The sequence below is a fragment of the Tripterygium wilfordii genome, chromosome 15 (assembly GCF_013401445.1).
Source record: "Tripterygium wilfordii isolate XIE 37 chromosome 15, ASM1340144v1, whole genome shotgun sequence".
In the NCBI taxonomy this organism is placed as follows: Eukaryota; Viridiplantae; Streptophyta; class Magnoliopsida; order Celastrales; family Celastraceae; genus Tripterygium; species Tripterygium wilfordii.
This window is the reverse complement of record NC_052246.1, coordinates 2,572,464-2,591,424: the sequence shown is the minus strand read 5'-3', so window position 1 is coordinate 2,591,424 and position 18,961 is coordinate 2,572,464. Positions and strand designations below refer to the sequence as shown.

The window sequence follows — 18,961 nt, the reverse complement described above, 5'->3', positions numbered from 1 at the left end:
TGAATTCAGTCTTAAGAGGAAAATTCCAAGGACGCAATTCAATTTGGGCTCTTTTAGGGTTCGGTAGTGACCCAAATTGATTAGAGGGCCCCTTGTCACTTGGGCTCAAGAAGCCTTTCGAAATGGGTAGCTTTATTCACACCTCGATTTTTTTCAAAGATATCCTGTCAACTGATTTTTACAAGGGATTGTCAACTTAAATTGGGGTGTTTTTAGAAAAATCGGGGTATGACTAAAACTATTCTTTCGAAATATGTAGTATCGGAGGCCCCAATAGACGAAAAGCCCAATGAGCTTTGTTCTCCGAGACAATGCATGACGTGGCATCGTTTTGTTGGATTCTTCGACGGTTAAACAAGGGACGTTAGATCCTCCTCGGTCGATCAGAGACCAACGTTTCAGAATCCCACTCTCGCCTTAGCCAACTCAGCCCCTAAAACCCAAAACCCCTGCAAAAATCTCGCCCTTTATTTCGTGGTCTCGAAGAAGAGTGCGCGAACGCAAACTCGAACGCTGTTTAATGAGGAGAGATTGATAGCGTAGAAGATGAAGGAAGAAGACGGGGGACCCCCGAATAGAGAACTGTACGCACTGCTCCACTTGTCACCGGACGCCACCGATGAAGAAATCAGGAAAGCTTATCGTCAGTGGGCTCAAGTCTATCACCCTGATAAATACCAGGATCATCTTGTACGTTCCGTTGAACTTATACATTTGAATTTGTGCGTCGTATGTTAGTCTCTTTTTACCTTTTTGTTTAATTTTGTTTTTGAATTTCTGGTTTGGAAATCTTGTAATTTTTTTCTTCTGAAGTAGCCATGAATAATGTTACTAAATTCTCTAAATTCATACTGTAATTTAATGAGGATGGTATTGAAGACATTGTTGGTGTTCAAAAAAATCTTTTAACATTCCATTCATGTTTTTATATTTATGAGTTGGGTGTATGATACGTAATGGAAGAGGGTACTTCGAGGTGAGAAACACAAGAAAGAGAAAGGAAAAAACTGCAACGAGTTATGTCGAAAACTAACAAGTGTGTTGTCAAATGATTTTTCCTCTCACTGCTTAAAAGAATTAAAGGTATACGCAAATGTTGTTGATGTTTTTTGGTTTTGATTATGCTTCTACTAAATTCATATTTATTCTACTGCTCTCCAATTATTCTTGTGAGCTTGGACTCTATTTAGGGAGTACTGACATTGCTTTTAGTACAAGAATTGGTATGGCTTTAAGATTTTATCTCTCTGGATCCTCAGTGTTTTGCCTTTCATTTGATGCTTCTTCATGGTTTTTCGGTTTCACAATAAGGAGTAACTGTCTAACATGGATTTTCTTTGGTTTACTGACTGTCTTCAGATGAAGGAAACTGCCACACAAAATTTTCAAAGGATATGCGAAGCATATGAAATATTGTCAGATGAAAATAAGAGACAAATATATGACATATATGGTATGGAAGGGTTGACTTCTGGTTTGGAACTTGGTCCAAAGCTGAGCAAAGCAGAAGAGATAAAGGAAGAACTTGAAAAGTTGAGGCGGAGGAAGGAGCAAGAAAATACGTCTGCACATGTCCGTTCTTCAGGTGTAATACTGGCCAAATTGTCTTTGCTGCAGTTTTTAGACGGCCATGGCATCATGGGAGGGTACAGTTTTCCTTTTTTTTTTAATCAACCTTTTAGTTGACAGGTCGTTATAAATGATGAATGTCTATCATTACTCAGTAGCTGACATCCTTGGCAAGTAAAATAAGTTTTCAAACATGATGCTCTATCTGAGAAACGTTGTGGCTGCTAAACTGTTTTCCACAAGTCAACCATTGGTACGAATGCTACATTTTTGTGCATTTTAATGAGTCTGTATCACTACATTCAACATATGAAAGTATAACATTTAGCTTTCTAGTCAAAGGTGGCAACTTGATATGACTTCTTTGTTTAAAGCAAAGCAAATATTTTGATAATCTTCCTATCTATGTTGCTTTGTCTTTCCCAAAGGCATGCTATTCTATGCACTTGTATTATTCATATATGTAATTTGTCTTCCTATTCCGTACAGTCTCACTTATCCTTCATGTACTTAAAGCTCAGAATGGCTATGGCCAGTCAACTTGACTCTCAACTATCCAAACGTGATACTGTTACAATTGGTGGAAGTTTACAAGTTAATGAAACCTTTGGTGGTGGAGCTGCAACTGTTCTGCTCAGGCATCGGCTTTCCACGGTTTCATCCATAGAATTTATGGCTTCAGCTGGTCTGCGAACTCTTATTGGGGTACAAACAACACGGTAGGGAATTCCCTTTCCTTGTTCTAGTGTGATTATCCAGAACATTACTGGCATCACTTTCTTTCATTATCTTCTGTTACTCTTTCCAGTCACCTATCTTCACACTCATCAGCAACTATGGCCATTTCAAAATCTTTGACAGACGGTTCAATAAATCTTTCTAATTCTTGGACCTGCCAACTTTCTGAAACAGCAAGTGGAAATGTAAGTTGCCTATTTTTTGTAAGTGTTTTCATTTTGTTTCATTTTTTTGTTTTGTTTTGTGAGCTGTGAGCATGTTATGTAGGTCTACTTTGCATTATAAAATATGGAATATGTACTTAACAGCATTAAGGAATGGGCTGGAAATGTGAACTTAATTGCATTCTCATGATTCATTTGAAGTTTTATTTGATCATCCTCGAGTGCATTCATTCTCTGGTACAAACATTGCATATATTTTGGGCCGTAGTACGGAACAATGGAGCCAGCAAAAGCTGCACAATGTCAACAATAAACTTGAGTTGGACACTTAAGTAGTCTTAAAATTATGTAAGTGGAATTTATGTTTATATTAACTCCTTTATGGCATCTAACATCTTGTTTTACTGTTCATTGTTAACTTTTTCCTACAGATAGAACTTTTGCTAGGTTCTGAATCATCTATTGCAGTTGGATGGCGAAAAAAAGATGAAAAGATATCTACATCCGGAGAGCTGAAGGTACCTCTTTTTTCGTTCGCGCAACTTAACCATTCGATTCCATAAATGGTTAGAAATACTTGAGCAACAGCTCCATGAGAAATGCGAAAATTACAGTTCTAACGAGCAAAAGGGAAAAGTGCATTGATATTTTATTGCCATGAGTAATTACAATGCCTCTCTGACTCTCTCTATATCTCAATAAGTGGTAAGCGAATAGCCTTTGGGTCCATACATATTTATCTATTGCCTTTATATGGACCTGTCTTTAGTGTCTAGTCTCTGTTGTTGAAGAGGATTGTGTTTATCACAATATCGACTATTTTATTTTATTTTCTTGTCGAAGATGGTCCTCACTTATGCTTCTGCATGCAGTTGACTTAAGAAAGAATTTGATTCTGGTCTTTTCATTATATTCTTTTACGCTCTGTGTCCCCCTTCTCTCCATTCTGTCTAATGTATTTACTTTTAATTCGCTTTCAGTTTTTTTAGTTATTCTATAATCTTTTAATGTGAAAGAACTTATTTTGAAATATATCTTCATCTATCACATCACTCCCTCGACTGTGCCCCTCTGCGCCTTTGCTTTCCTCTATTTTTTCACTCTCTGTTTGATCATTGCAGATTGGCACCACTTCGTTTGGGGCATCGACTCATTATACTCATCGCTTTTCCTCCAAGTCTCATGGTCGAATTGCTGGCAGATTTGGAAGGTTTGTGCTCAGATTCTTTACGATTCAGGGGGTGGTCATTACTAACATATATTGCATTAAAGAAAATCATTACTAACATAAATATTTCATTAAAAAAAAAAATCATTACTAACTTACGTTGCATAAGAATATGAGAGAATTGATCCCTTCTCGCTGTTTTGTTGGAACTTGATCATGCGGATTTTTATGTTTGTTTCTCTGTTCGTAGTCATTTTCTCTCTAAGAGGTAACTCTTTGTATTTGTGATTCAAAAAAGGAGTGGCAGTTGTTGCAAAAATTTTCTCATTGATGGTGGAGATTGATGAATTGGATTTACTGTTTTTATTTTTGGATTAAGGATTTCTCATCTTTGATTCTAAACTTTGAATGCTATAATTGATTTCGTGGTTGAGTCAGTATGGAATTAGAATATATGTGTTCTCATTAATGACTTGCCTTCTCTGTTAACAAAAGTAGTTACTTGCCTTGTATATGTTCAAGTAATTTAGACACTTAGTGGAAATCTTTCGTGCAAACTGATTTCGCAGTCCATTGATTCTTGTGGCTGATTAAGAATGTCAAAGTTCATTCGTTTACCCAAGATATTAATGTTGCAATTTATGTTGCAGCACTGCTCTTGAGATTGAAGTTGGTGGTGGAAGAAAAATATCTAAATTCAGCACTGTCCGGATGCTGTATACTGTTGGAATTCAGGTACCCCCAACATTAAAATAATTTCGATGTTAGACTCTTGCGTTAGATTTACTCTTCGAGTGTAAAATGTCATTTCCTTGGAAATGAACATCAAAGAATTTTTTTGGATGCTCAAGCGATTTCCAAATATTATGAATTGGTCATGAGGACTTATTGTTGACCTGTAACATGGAAATAATTGTAATAGCATAGAAAAGGACATATTTTAGCTCCCTCATTTCATTTGATCTCGGACTCTAAGAACATTGCACACTATCACCAACTAAACTTAGACATAATCATCAAAACCTTTTAGACGTTGAACTTATATCACAAAAAGAGAAGAAAAGTAAGGTGCATTTAATCTTGATAATTGTACCTTGATTATAATTTTCAATTAATTTATTCTTCTCTTTAATTTTTGCACAGTTATATCCTAACAAAGAATAAAATTCAAATCATGTAAGGGAAAACTAGTCAGAGGGCGTATATTGTGGTGTTGGAGACCTCAAGTTCTTAGTGGCTTCCAAAGTAGTCTTACACCTGTGCAACAGTGCAAGTGTGCCATACATTCACCTTGATTTTTATGCAAACTGGAATTACACCTTCATTCATTTTTTCTGCAATTTGTGGATCCAACTCATTATTTTCTTTTGGTTTCTCCTAATGTTGAGCCCTTGTACACACTTCAGTATCGGCCAAAATACTTATAATACTACCCCTAACCATAAAATACGGGTTCCCCCTATAGTTTGAACATGGATGCAAACATCCCTTGAGGCTTAATGCAATCGACAGTTACCCCCTTAGTTTTCAACTCAAACATCACTGAAAAGAAAATTTAACAAACAAAATACCAGATAAATGAATAATATGATTTAGCATGCTGATTTCCCAAATTTCATTCGAAATTTGAATCATTTATATGTATTTGTTAGGCTGCCATAATTTTGTGCTTATGCACGTGGCGAGTCAGCTTCGGATTGCCTCTTGAACTACGCATGAGTCCCACACTTCTTGGCTCTACGGCTTTGATAAAGAGGCATTGGTTGTTGGCTTTTCTTACTCTGAATATTAACCATATATTGAAGGGTTTACTATTAGCAACTGCTCTTCAACTTCAATAGGTGTAGTAGACCTGTAAATTCTCGTTTGTACTACTGGAAGCCTCTCTTCCACATTTTTTTTTGAATTTGGGCCTACAATTTGAGGATTTAATCCCTTTCTAACTCTTATAATTGGAATTCATAATAGTCCACATAAATTTTTTTATTTAGAATTTTTTTAATTGATTTATGTGTTTTTTGCAGGGAATTTTTTGGAAATTCGAATTGCACCGTGGGGGACAAAAGTTAATTATTCCTGTAAGCATATTATACACTTCTGACTTCCTTTTAATGTGTATGTTGTTTGGGAGAAATTTATGGGAATCATTATGGGTATCCTTCAGTATGGTTACGGTTGGAGTTTGCAGATAAGAATCGGTTTACTTGTATCCTTTTTTTCGTCGTTTCTTTGTTTGGGCCTTTGATGTTAATATCATTTTGTTTACCTGCCCAGTTTTTCTTATGGTTGCCATTTATGGATGTTATGCAGGTATTACTTTCCAGCCATCTGAATCCTGTGTTTGCAACTGGAGCATTTATAATTCCAGCATCAGTTTACTTTTTACTCAAGGTTTTTTTCGGACATCACCATCTTATGTCTTTCAAATTCGTTGAATATTTTGATCATTTGCTTGTTCTTCAATTTCGCGCCAAGTAACTGATATTCTGTGGATGAGATATTCATCAGAGGACATGCTCACTGTGTTCTTTTTATTGATATACTATCAAAGAATAGCTAACGAGGGAATTCTAGAATGCTGTCATAGGTAAATTTAGGTGAAGACACTAGTTCATGAGTTCATGACAAGATATTGAATATTTGATGCAATCCTTTTTTGTGTGTAATCTTTCACAGTTTCATGTCTTTGCTGGATGCACACTTAGTAAACATGTCTTATGCCATCAGTCCTACTTTTCAATGCCATCTCTACATGTTTATTTTTTTTTTTTTTTTGTTAAGTTTTTTTAATCTAGCAAGAAAACTCGATTTGGGAGCGAAAGCATCTTACGTGGAGTGAAGACTGATTGGTCAATTGAGCCTCCTCCAAGAGGGATCTTGTGTGACTTAATAAATGTAGAGTAATATGGATTATTGTTAAAAATTTTCTTTCATGAATGCATGCGAATGCTTTTGGTCAAAGAAGTTAGCTGATTTAACGGTGAAGGCTATAGGTTTTTATCATTTATAATTTTATATACTGGCATGTAGAGATTTGGACGTACCTTTCAAGCACTGGTCATTGATATTCTGGTTGGACTATTGTCACTATTCGCTAAGCTTGTCGATATGAAGTTTCATATAGGTATTTTGGTGGATGCCTTTTGGCACCAAGTTGTTTCAAACTTTCAATCACTTGGTCTTGCAAGGATACTCGCACTTCCTCTAACTTGTTATCTAGCTTTGCCTGTACAATTTAGTATTTGGTACTGGCTTTGTTCCTGAATCTAATGCAATATCCCAAGTTCGTTTTTGGTTACTTAGTATTTTAGTTGCTGTAATAAATGGTGCATATAGTTTAATGACGGGTGGCTAGTGGTGAGAAACATACAACAAATTAGATTCTTTGATGAAAAGTTTTTTATCTGTAGCTTATTGTGTTGTGTTTGTTCATGCTCGCAGAAATTTATCATTAAACCATATTATCTCAAAAGGGAAAAGCAGAAAGCTCTTGAGAATTTTGAGAGAACCTCTGCCCAGGTATGGATTTTCTGTTTCTGTAAAACTTGCTTTTGGAAAATCTAGTGCCTATTATTTGTCATTCTGGGAAGTTAATGTTATGCCAGGTTGAATTCTCTGAATAAACAAAATTTTCTTCAATGGGGCTATATAGTCCTCTTTTTTTTTTTTTTTTTTTTTTAGGGTTGGTTACATAGTCCTACAAAATGTCCGAGAGTTTACAAAGAAGGAACAAGGTTGTACATGATCACTGTTCAAATAGAATGACATTACCCAATCTAATAAGTAAAGAATTTCTAGAATATCAAACAATTGGTCTGATCCTACTACTTTATACTTTATACTAAATTGATTATGGTTTTTACTTTTTATGTGGTGCTTGCATCTTGTTAAGTATGTAATGTCCTTAAGACACTACTTAAGGCACCCTTTCAAGTGATTGCCCGAAAAAAAGGAAAAGGTTGGGTTTCATTCGAAACCATCTCTACTAAACATTCAAGACTTCAATGCACAATTATTACGACAAATGAATTTTGAGAAAGCAACAACCGTCTCAGAAGGACTGTTAGAGTTCCACTTGATTGGGTATGAGACAAGCAATAAATTGTCTACAGGGCCAATTGAAAATATACTTACTATATTTAGTTTATATTTGATTTTGTTTCCCCATAATTTGATGATTTGGTTGGTGAATATCTCCAAATATTGCTGGTGCTTATTGAACATGATTTCATTCTTTGTAGGTTCAAGAAGCAAGAGCAGCCGCGGAAAAGGCTCAGCGGTTGTTAGAAAATGTGGCCAATAGGAAAAGAAATAGGCAAATTGAAACAAATGGCCTGGTCATCAGTAACGCGACGTATGGAAGTTCTAAGGTTTTGAAGAAAGGAGATGAATCAAGAGAAATGAATGATAAATCAACTTCCCAAGTTTTGGACGTTACGTTACCTCTTAATTTCTTGGTTAATGATTCTGGTCAACTCAAGGTATCTTTTATCAACTCTGATGTTGCATGAATTTTGTTCGCATATAAGAAGTTTCAGATTATGTGCGTGCATGAAAAAATTACTGTGTATTGTTAATACTTAATAAAGATGGTGCATACACTTTCATTACAAGTCTTCTAACTGTTGTGTTTGAGTATTATGGCGGGTAAAGTTCAATAGAGATCACTTGTGTATGCTTACCTTAGACCTTCAATTTATGTCTGGAAGTCAAACATATTAAGCTTGGCAACCTTCAGAACTGATTATGTAGACCTAACAAAACTGCAATGGACTAACAAGCAAGTTGTATCATCATCATCTAGAGCACTCATGGAGAAGCAAGTTAAAGTTCATTTAAATTCCATTGCATTATAATAAAATTCAATCTTGTCCTATACTTTTGGAAGTTCTTATAATTTTGGTTGTTTAATTTGTTGGCTCAGCTTCACGAGGGTGTGAAGAAGTCGGGCATTATGGGGTTTTGTGATCCTTGTCCTGGAGAACCTAAGCAGTTGTATGTGGAGTACAATTATCATGGCCAGAGATGCGAGGTATTATCATCTCTGTTTATAATCAGTGGCTCCTTCTTGATGGATGTTGGATAGTCTTATCATTTTATATTGGCCAATATGATATCTTTGAATCAGGTGTTTGTTGATGATTATGCGGAGTTGGTAATTCCACAAGAAGCACACAGGATCTAGATTCACTTAAAGACTATGCATTCCTATCAACATTTCACTTGGATTTTCGAAGCAATGAAAGCAGGTGACACCGTCGTCCCCCCGTTATAAGTGTCTTGTTTCGGAATAACATTTAATCGGGGGGAGTTGATGAAATATTTTTTTTCCTGTTTTATACTACTCACATGGAATAAAAGTCCTGTATGCTGATTTAGAGGTGAAACATCCTTTTCAGTTGGTTGTTTTCCCCCCTGAACATGGCAGTTAATTTTTGGTTTTTGCCACCAGTGTAATTGAAAATAAGGACTTGCCTCTACTTCACCACCTGAGAATAGCCAAAAGTTTAAGCTATAGGTTTGGCTCACAAGTCAACGAGAGGTGGTTTGGTTGAGAATCGATTGGATTAGATATATGTGTTCAAAGTTCGATTTAGTCTGTAAATATATTTCTAAGTGGTATTTTAAAAAATATATATATATATTTTGTTTTGACATTGTAAATCAACAAAAGATAATTGGAAACCAAAGTTGAAGAAAACTTTTCATTTAACCCAACATGAAGTCCGTGGTAAGGCTTGCGAACCGTCTTTTGATGGGTGGGCGTCCGGAAGGCTTTGGTTCTTTATGGAAATCACTGAATCATGAGCGTGTAGGGATACGACGTCGTAGCTAAGAGAAAAGTTTCGGCTTTTCCGTCGTCCTCTTCAATAACCATCCATTCCCAGGTTCCGGTCAGTGGGTCCAATTTGAGTTGGAAGATTCGTTGGGTTGACACAGAAGTCGTGCCTCTGGAGTTGAAGAGAGAAAGCGAGTGACTGGACAAATTCAAAACGAGTTATCGGGTCTGGAAGGGAAGAGGGAATTAGGGTTCTGAGAAGAGAAGAAGCACTGTCCGAGAATTCTGTAACGGCATAGTGGATACTGTGGAGAGGTTCGTTAGTGTTTCCTGGTAAAGCAAGCATTTAAAAAATAATAATTATATCGAGGGTGGATGTGAATCCTTGTAATTTCCTTTTATCTTTGGAAAGAGAGAAAATTAACGAGGATCTTATTCTAATGTGGCTTCGATCTTCAGATTAGGGCAAATGGCGGGAGCAACTTCCCCTTGCATCTTCTGCCAGATTTCCCGCAATTCCACCTCTACTACTCTCCTTCATTCTGTAAGCTTCTCCGTTCATGCAGCTCTGTTTCAACTATATCCTCTGTTTCGTTTCTCAATAGCTTCATCATGCTGTCCTGATTTTTGAGGATTTCTCCAGTTTTCTTGGCCACCAAACGGCATATTTTCCAGAATTACTAAATCGTCTTCTAATTAGATTTTTTTTGGCTCGTGCAGGATGACAGGGTGGTTGCATTTCAAGACATAAAGCCAGCTGCTTTCAGGTTTCAACATTTCCTCTTTTTTCCCCCCCTTAATTCCCGTACTTAATGTTCAATTATGTATCTTTGATGAAATCTGAAATCATTGGATGGCTTCTGGACCTTGTTTGTGAATTGTGATCATATAACTAGTTTTCAATTTGAATTGTCCCTTGTTAAGTTTTTCTGCATGCTTTGTTTAATGTCTTTGATGTAATGATATTGCCCCACTCAATATCAATATCAATCATCAATCTATATATATAACTGAGGATCTACAAGGCTTCTCCTTAATTCATGGTGCCACGCGGACGTCTTTACAAACAAGCCTACATAGACAAAAGAAAATTTTAAAATATATTAGAAAACTTTAAGACCCACAACCACACACATAAATATATTGCAAAACTTTAATACCCACAGCCACATTCATACACTTTAATTCATGGTGCCACGCGGACGTCTTTACAAACAAGCCTACATAGACAAAAGAAAATTTTAAAATATATTAGAAAACTTTAAGACCCACAACCACACACATAAATATATTGCAAAACTTTAATACCCACAGCCACATTCATACACTTTAAGACCCACAACCACACTCATACAGTTAATAGTATTCAAATAATTTTAAAATTATATTGAATTGTATGAGAATTTAATGTTTCATAGGAGTGGTTTGATGTTGTTTTGGTTTCTCAAAGGTCATGTATTGCTAATTATGAGAGTCTTTTGATATTACTCAATTAATGAAATTCATTTGTAGTATTTAGTTTGAAAACATTTTGTGTGTTTTTGGCATTAATTACCATCATTTTGTGGGAATTTTTGTGTGTTTTTGATGTATTTTGTGTGTTTTTGTAGTATTTAGTTGATGTATTGTGCATGTTTAGAGTTTGGTCAGGTTTAGTAGTCTGTTTGGATTGCAACATACACAACATGAGAGGCTTTTCTCATGCTATATTATTCTAATGTGTAAGTAAATTCAGCCCATTTGGTATTGGAACATGTAAGTGGTGACAGGAAAACACGGTAGAATTCAATGAGTTGTTGAAGGTCAAAGTGATTATATGCATAAATCTACCAGTCATACATAACATTTCAAAAATATAAATTCAAAAATCTTATTCTAAAATATTAAGAATTTTATTTCAAAAATATCATTTCAAACATACTACTTATGCTACATTGTACTTCTCGATATTAAATGTCACTTTGTAGAGATTGTTGTACTAACCATACAATATTATCTCATAAACAAGTCTTTGGTGACCCATAACACTTTGTAAATACTAGCGACGCAAATAAAAATTGATAAACTCTTAGCATACTTATTCCTTATGCATCAAATTTCTTACACCGTATTAGAATATTTTTTTCTTAGCAAATTAAAAAACAAGTATTGTACATATTTTATCTTCATCTCTCAATCATCTCTATTTTCTACAATTAAAGCTCTACTGCTCTTCATGTTAACAAAGTATCGAAAAACTTTCACACATCTTTATTTTCCAATCAAAATATGTACCGCGCGAAGCGCGGGCATGCAACTAGTTTGATAAGAAATTGCAGGTTGACAGAGGAATTGGTTGACAATGTTCCATAACATGTACTGAAATATTAACTGCTATGCTTTTCCTGACTCCCTGGTTATAGAAATTCTTTGGTTTTCATTCACTTGCAAATAGATTCATAATCCACGGAACTATATATGTGGAAAAACTATATATATGTGCAAACTGCACTGCAAAGAAATTGCTTTTCGTTTGTTTGTGTTTTTTTTTCCCTGTTATTAATATTCATTGAATAAGCACATTTAACTATAGTAGCATTGGTCTGGCAAGCCAAGCACAAATGATGACCAATATGCCATTTGTATGGTGACAACAAGCACCTATTGAAAAATGGAAATTTCAATCTGCTCAATGCTTCACTGATTTTAAAGAGAGATTTTCTTTTCCCCATGGATATGTGAAAAGTCTGCAAAACGATCTCGTGTGGAAATCCTCTTTCTGTTTGAGATTGTTTCATGACTAATATGTCATGGCTTTAAGTATAACTTCTATCGGTACGGCCTACCTCCTATATTCGTGCATTATGCTAGACAATGAAAAGAACTAGTTTACATTAAAGCGGTGTTGATTTGTTCTCTAGTCTAGACTAATAGTATACTGATTGGGAATTAATTGCTGGACCTGAAAACTGCTAGAGATGGGCAGTTGTTTTCGATCATTTCATTTGGCTGGTGCAAGTGTGCATCCCTGATTATCTGATAGACTGATACTAATTTCCAATTCATTTCAGCATCGAAAGTTGTTACTTTGATTTCCAAATTCCTTTATTATTTTATGAATTGATTTACACCTTGACACAAAATACAACTATGCCAATCTGTGTGCAACAACTTTAATCATGTTTTCACATCCACGGTTCTTTGTTGAGATTTGATGATGGTGGATAGGCATTACTTGGTGATTCCTGTGGAGCACATTCCTACAGTTAATGATATCCAGAGGAGAGATGAAGATTACTCTTTGGGTATAGAAACTGAATTATCTTAGTTCCTTTGTAGTTTGTAGATTGACCAGTATGGTCTTTTCATTTTATTTTTTCTATCACATCATATCATAATACTTTTTTGTCCAGTGTCTTACCTTCTATCTGCTGCTATATCCAGTAAGTCACATGCTTAATGTGGGCCAAATGTTGTTGCAACGTGATGCACCTCATGCCATAAAGTACAGGTATTACTTATTGTGCAATGCGACCCCGAAATTTGTTCACTAAATTCTTGGTGCCTTGAATCTTTGCTTTCCCTCTTTGTAATTGCATGAATTTGTGTTCCTCTTTTCTTATACTGTCTTCAAATTAGTTCCTATAAACCATGCAGGCATGCACACAGATAACTTTGTGAATCAATTTTGAGATTCCTGTAGGTATTAGTGGTCTTTGCTGATTCTTCTGTTTTTAACTCCACTAAAATTATCATTAGTGTGGTTCCGTTTCCTCAGGAAAAAAAGGCAATTATCATCAGTCGAATTCTTCTTCTACTTTTCTTATTGAGAGCTGTTGAATGATGTGTGTAGGGTATACTTTTGGTTCTTTGTCTGCAAAATCTCCCCTTTATTTGCCATAGGTTGTATGTTATTATGTTTTTATCTCAAAATGGAATGTCTACTTCGGAGACTGAAACAGAAGTAGCATAAGGCTAGCTTGCTCAATATATACACGCACTTTGGACAACAGAAGCATAAACAGTTTTTATGATTGTCTGCTAGGTCACGTGATGCTGCTGCATAAGATAAGAAATGGCTGCATTTTTCTCTTGATCCTTGTTCCACAACCTGAACAGTAAAATGCTATAAATTCTAAATTTTACTTTCTATACAACTTGGTATATTCTACTTATATTGGAGCCAAGTGCAACCATGTTTTAGTAATGGCTGGTGAAGGAGTTGAATCTTCATTTATCGGTAATTTGGCTTCACTACTTGTAAAACCATGCCTTTTGTATGTTCATATAGAATTCAACGATGTACTACTGCTATGGTACAACTAAAATAACTAGTTGCGAAGTCCAGCTTATTAACACATCAAAAGTTGTGACCTATATGAAATTGGAGGAGCAGATAAAAAATTTGAAAATAGGTGGATGACATGTGATCATGTGGTGTCATTCATGAGTTCTTGCATGTGCACTGGTTACCAGAGCTATTTTAATTCCTTGATCGTATCTTCCTTTATGACAGATATGGCTTTCATCAACCTCCATTTAACAGTGTTGACCACTTGCATCTCCATTGTCTTGCACTCCCCTTCACTCCCCGGTAAGCTGCTTGTTTTTGGTTCTTAATACTGTCTTGAATCCTCATTTGCCCCCTTTTTTGTGCATTAAAAATGTCGATTGAGGTTTCGAAGAAACACATTTTAATTCGTAAGGAACTTGAACAGATGGAAACGTATAAAATACTTGTCTCTGGGGCCGATGGGTGGGTTCATTGAAGCTGGAAAGTTGTTGGAGAAGATAAAGCCTTCATAACTGGTTCTTTGGGATCGTCTTTGTATTTGGTCGTCTTTACTTATCTAAGCTATAAACCTTAAAACCTACTTTTATCATTCTTGGTCTCTGTTCGGGAAGGCAGACCACTTATATAAGTGCACTGCACGTCTCTCCTTCAATAAAACCATGGGAGTTTTCATCATTCTTGACGGTGGTTGGAACTTGGAACTGAGGGGCGAGGGAAGAGCCCTCTAGAGCATTAACCGATCGCAAAGATTGTTCAAATTGAGCTGATTAGATACCCTTTTATTGAGGTATACTGGTTCAGTCATTGATTTATACCATTGATTCAACTTGGTGATTGCATCAGTTACAGTGTAGTTCTTTTTTTTTTTGATCGTAGTCATCCTTTTAGATTACCAGCTTTTGGGCAACTAATTTACAATAGATGTATATTGTTAATTATTTTGAATCGTTGAGCAGAAATGAAGAGAAACAATTATTTGACTATGCTTTGCACTTAATTAGCCATAGAGCATTCACTTCCTAGTACCAATCCCTTTCATTCCACTCATGACACAACAGCTCATCTAAAACAATTCAGTATATCCCGAAAGTGTAAAAAGTATAAAGGGGACAAATAATACCCAAGAAAAACAGAAAGCTGACCAGAAAAAAGAAAAGAAAAGGAAGTTCCACTTCATTGTGCCTACCAAGTACAAACTCCAAGCCAAAGTAGAAAACGTAATTGGTACTATCATGGCTCTTTGAGGGACTTGTAGTAGGACCGGACAAAATAATTGAAATAATTGGTTGAATGGTATTTTTTTTGAAACGGGGGCTTGGGGAGGAGGTATGATTCGAACTCATAATTTAGTAAGTGGATGATCTCTTACATGCAATGCAATGTGATTATCGTTTAACTAATAATTCATTTGCGGTTGAATGAATCTATTGGCCTCAATTGCTGCCTCCTTTTACCTAATATCCTGTACCACTTCCTTCTTTTTGAGTAATGCTACCTAATATTACTTTCACTTTCGCATCAAATCAATGAAAGCCATTTAAATAACTATAAATAATGTTCTTGGCCGAATGGAAACTTCTAGAATTAATCTCAAGCATCTTTATCTTTTTTACTACTATTATTTAAAATGAAAGAAAAGGATTTTTTTTTTTTAATTTTTAAATTTGGGAAAGAAACGGCGGCGAGTAGGATTCCTGTATTTACGCTGTCAAGATCAAGTAAGGGATTGCCAAAGGAGGAGGGAAGGTAGTTTTTACTTCGTAACACATTTTTTGATGTAATTGTTGCATCTGCTGCACCCGGCAGTATTTGTCAGATCAAGAAACAATTGTTACTATTAGCCCTCTCCAGAACATTTTGGATCAATCCAATTACGGATCTCCATTAACAAACTAACTTGTCCAATCAAGTTCAGTTTCCGAGGCCTTTGATTGCTTCGAGATGAGTACGGGAGAGCTTCTCAATATCGAACCTCTAGAGCTCAAATTTCCTTGTGAGTTTTCCCCTTCAAGATTTGGTTTTATTCGGTAGGTTTTCTTTCCATTCTGTTTCTTTTATTTTTTCTGTGGTTTTCTTGCAATGAATAGTTGAGCTGAAGAAGCAGATCTCTTGTTGTCTTCAACTGTCTAATAAAACTGTTCACCATGTGGCTTTCAAGGTATTTCTCGTTGATTTCGCTTTCATTTTCTGATTCTAATGCCGTAATACTCTGTTTGGTTGCCGGTAAAATGTATGAATTATGAAAGGGAGAATTATGATCGGCGAATCTTGTATTGTGCGTCTATTGTATCCAAACTGCCGAAGTGACTATTGAAAGAAACAATTTATTTATGCCTTATCTGGCACAGGAAAGCATGAAATTCACATTTCGTGTGTAAAATTCAAAATTTTATGTTTGGATTTTCTTGTTCATAAGTCTTCTCGGCAACATAAAATATAGAATTTTGAATTTTGACCCAAACATTTGAATCTCACATTGTTAATTTTAGGTTAAAACAACAAATCCGAAGAAGTATTGCGTTCGTCCAAACACGGGCATCGTGTTGGCTCGGTCAACATGTGATATTATAGGTGCTCATTCCAGCCATTTTCATACATCCAGTTATAGTTTTCCCTAATTTCCTGACTGGATGAGGATTTTTATGTGGTTGGTCTTGAATTAGTGACTATGCAAGCACAAAAAGAGGCTCCTCCTGACATGCAATGCAAGGACAAGTTTCTCCTTCAGGCTGTAAAAGTTGAGGGAGCTACAAGTAAAGATTTCTCTCTAGTAATGGTAAGAATTCTGAACTGAATATTATTTTTCAAGCGTTAACAGTTCAATTTGTGAATGTTTTTTTAATTTATTTATTGTGGTGGTGTTGTCTAGTTCAATAAGGAGGCAGGGCATGTTGTCGAGGAGTGCAAATTGAGAGTGGTCTATGTCTCTCCACCTCAGCCTCCTTCTCCTGTTCAGGAAGGATCAGAGGAAGGGTCTTCACCAAGGGGTTCTGTGTCAGACAATGGAAATATCAGTGCTGCTGAGCTCTCTCTTGTGAGTACTTGAGATGTTCTTTTCATTCACCTTCTTGATTCTGATTTACAGATGGTGTCAAAATGTTGTAATGTCACTCTGTTTCTGAATCCAGAGTACGAGGTCTTTTGCTAATCGGCTTGAACCTCAGGAAAAATCTTCAGAGGTAAATTTCATTTGCTCGCCTTAATGTACATATTCTCTGCTTTATGGTTTTAATAGTAGTATCTATGGTTTGATGATTTTTGAAGCACCTTCATTATTGCCACTTCTCTTAACTGGCAACCAGAAAACTTGATGTCAATACAAAGCATTATGCTGTCTTGCTGAGTTCTTGCAATAGATCAACTTGATTACTTTTTTGCACAATAGATATTATTTCCTAAAGCTTCTGGAGCTAGTCTTTTTCAAATCATTCAAACTTCTTGGCCATGGTATTAATTTGGAGGTATTTGTGTGCTTTCTTGCCTCCAAATATCTTGGAATATACTGCTAGTTCATAACTTACCCCGTTTAATTTGTGGATGGTTTGATGTTTGCCAGTTCTAGGCTTCATTGAGTTGTGATGGTAATTCACTAGTACATCACTAGATGAGTTGACAGTCGTTGAGACTTGAGTTATGCTGAACTAGTCATCCTTTACTGGAATTTGCAAGCTTGTTTTTAAGACTCATCATCATCGTCTTCATCATTGGCAAGTTTTTCTCTGTTCAATGTTCAATATAAGTAGTGATGCTGAAAATTGAAGGAATCATGTCATAGTTTCTCATCAGGAATTGCGCTTGTGATTACCCTCTTTACACAATGTGGCGGAATGATGATGTTATTAGAACTCAAATAATGCTCTAGGTTTACATGGCTGTGACTCTGTAACTCTTAAGCATTAGTCACAGAACATTTACTGTTTGGAGGTGTAATACTATTCCTTGCATCACAGATTTTTCAATATAATTTTTGTGAAAAAAAAAAACAAAAAAACAAAGGCATAGGAAGTAGATCATATAGCTTGAAGGTTGATGTTGATATTTTTTATTAAATAATTTATGAGTGTCTGCTGAGTAGACATCTTATTAGTACATGTAAGGGGACGAATAATATGTTTCATGTCCAATGGGATGCCGACAATACTTGTTGGAGGAGCCAATAATATGTTTCATGTCCTTCTTGGACTGGTTGTTCACTTGGATGGCTGGTTTACAAACCTCATCTGGAGAGATTTTATCCTTTAATGTTAGCTACTTAGCTGCATTCCATAAGTTATCTATAAATGTTAAGTGCAGCATTTCTCAGGGTTTATGATTGCATATTGACACCACTAGTTATTTGCAGGCAAAAGCTCTTATTTCAAAGCTGACTGAGGAGAAAAATAACGCAATTCAACAAACCAACAAGCTTAGGCAGGAACTGGTGAGGGTTTAACAGGCACTACTACATTGACATATGTGTTCATTTTCTTTATCTGGAGTTGTGGATGTGGAGGGCTTAATTTTCCATTGCTTGTCATTGTTGGCTTAATTTTCCATTGCCTTTGAATGATGGGAAATGCTTATATCTTGAAGTTATGGTGTGTAGGAACTTTTGAGGCGAGACTGCAACAAGAACCGTGGTGGTGTGTCATTCCTTTTTGTCATCTTCATTGGCTTGTTGGGCATAATCCTGGGATATCTCATGAAGAAGAAATAAGCACATGTTTCTCGCTGGATCTTTTCCCATTTTGTCTAATCCTCTCCCCCATTTACCCCTGAGAAAAGAATAATGATGATGAAATGGGAGGAACCTAATTAGCTTATGGTAGGGTTTAGCCCTGTGGGTCTACTTATTGAAATCTGAATGAGTATCATTAAGTGACTATTAGCATGCCTTATTATTATTATTATTTTTTGTAACTTAAAGAGGGCAATAATCTGAGAGGTTCTGGGATTATTAATCATTGAACCCAGTCCGAACTGAATCAATTAATCTTCGTTGCTGTAACTCTTCTTGGGCTTGCGGTAGCTCTCCTCCATGTTTTTGGAAAAGATCGAGAGAAATTGAGGTAGCAGAAGTAGCATTGAAAGATGTTTTCATTGCATTGCTTAGAAAATAGAACAACGGCTTATAAACAAAGAAGCCATGGTACTGCAGACCAACGGCTCTCTGTCTTTGATTAGATCATAAGACACGGAAAATCAAACTAATTTGAATAATGAAATTAAATGGGCTTGAATGATAAACAAATACAAGCAAATCGAATAGGCCCAAACAATATAAACGACTC

At 35.9% G+C, this 18,961-nt stretch overlaps 3 protein-coding genes across 4 annotated transcripts; all 3 read left to right on the top strand.

The window, feature by feature from the left end:
• The first annotated feature begins 373 nt into the window (after positions 1-373).
• On the top strand, positions 374-9,119 carry LOC120016387 (chaperone protein dnaJ 13-like). Its single transcript, XM_038869126.1, has 13 exons — positions 374-690; positions 1,360-1,646; positions 2,091-2,288; positions 2,378-2,492; positions 2,903-2,989; positions 3,593-3,681; positions 4,290-4,374; positions 5,664-5,717; positions 5,950-6,030; positions 7,081-7,158; positions 7,881-8,120; positions 8,564-8,671; positions 8,768-9,119. The coding sequence occupies exons 1-13, from the start codon at positions 547-549 to the stop codon at positions 8,822-8,824; spliced, it is 1,623 nt and encodes a 540-aa protein (XP_038725054.1). The 5' UTR covers positions 374-546; the 3' UTR covers positions 8,825-9,119.
• A 287-nt stretch (positions 9,120-9,406) lies between these two features.
• Positions 9,407-14,672, top strand: LOC119979964 (bifunctional adenosine 5'-phosphosulfate phosphorylase/adenylylsulfatase HINT4). 2 transcript variants are annotated; one of them, XM_038822592.1, is made up of 7 exons: positions 9,407-9,733; positions 9,878-9,962; positions 10,139-10,185; positions 12,626-12,702; positions 12,842-12,908; positions 13,914-13,991; positions 14,116-14,672. In XM_038822592.1, the coding sequence occupies exons 2-7, from the start codon at positions 9,888-9,890 to the stop codon at positions 14,201-14,203; spliced, it is 432 nt and encodes a 143-aa protein (XP_038678520.1). In that variant the 5' UTR covers positions 9,407-9,733; positions 9,878-9,887; the 3' UTR covers positions 14,204-14,672. The 2 variants fall into 2 exon arrangements, with proteins under 2 accessions (XP_038678520.1, XP_038678521.1); XM_038822593.1 differs by having other exon boundaries at positions 9,407-9,751.
• A 728-nt stretch (positions 14,673-15,400) lies between these two features.
• On the top strand, positions 15,401-18,743 carry LOC119979963 (vesicle-associated protein 1-2-like). The gene is made up of 8 exons (XM_038822591.1): positions 15,401-15,684; positions 15,779-15,849; positions 16,181-16,262; positions 16,355-16,467; positions 16,561-16,725; positions 16,820-16,870; positions 18,034-18,111; positions 18,277-18,743. The coding sequence occupies exons 1-8, from the start codon at positions 15,633-15,635 to the stop codon at positions 18,385-18,387; spliced, it is 723 nt and encodes a 240-aa protein (XP_038678519.1). The 5' UTR covers positions 15,401-15,632; the 3' UTR covers positions 18,388-18,743.
• The last annotated feature ends 218 nt before the right edge of the window (positions 18,744-18,961 follow it).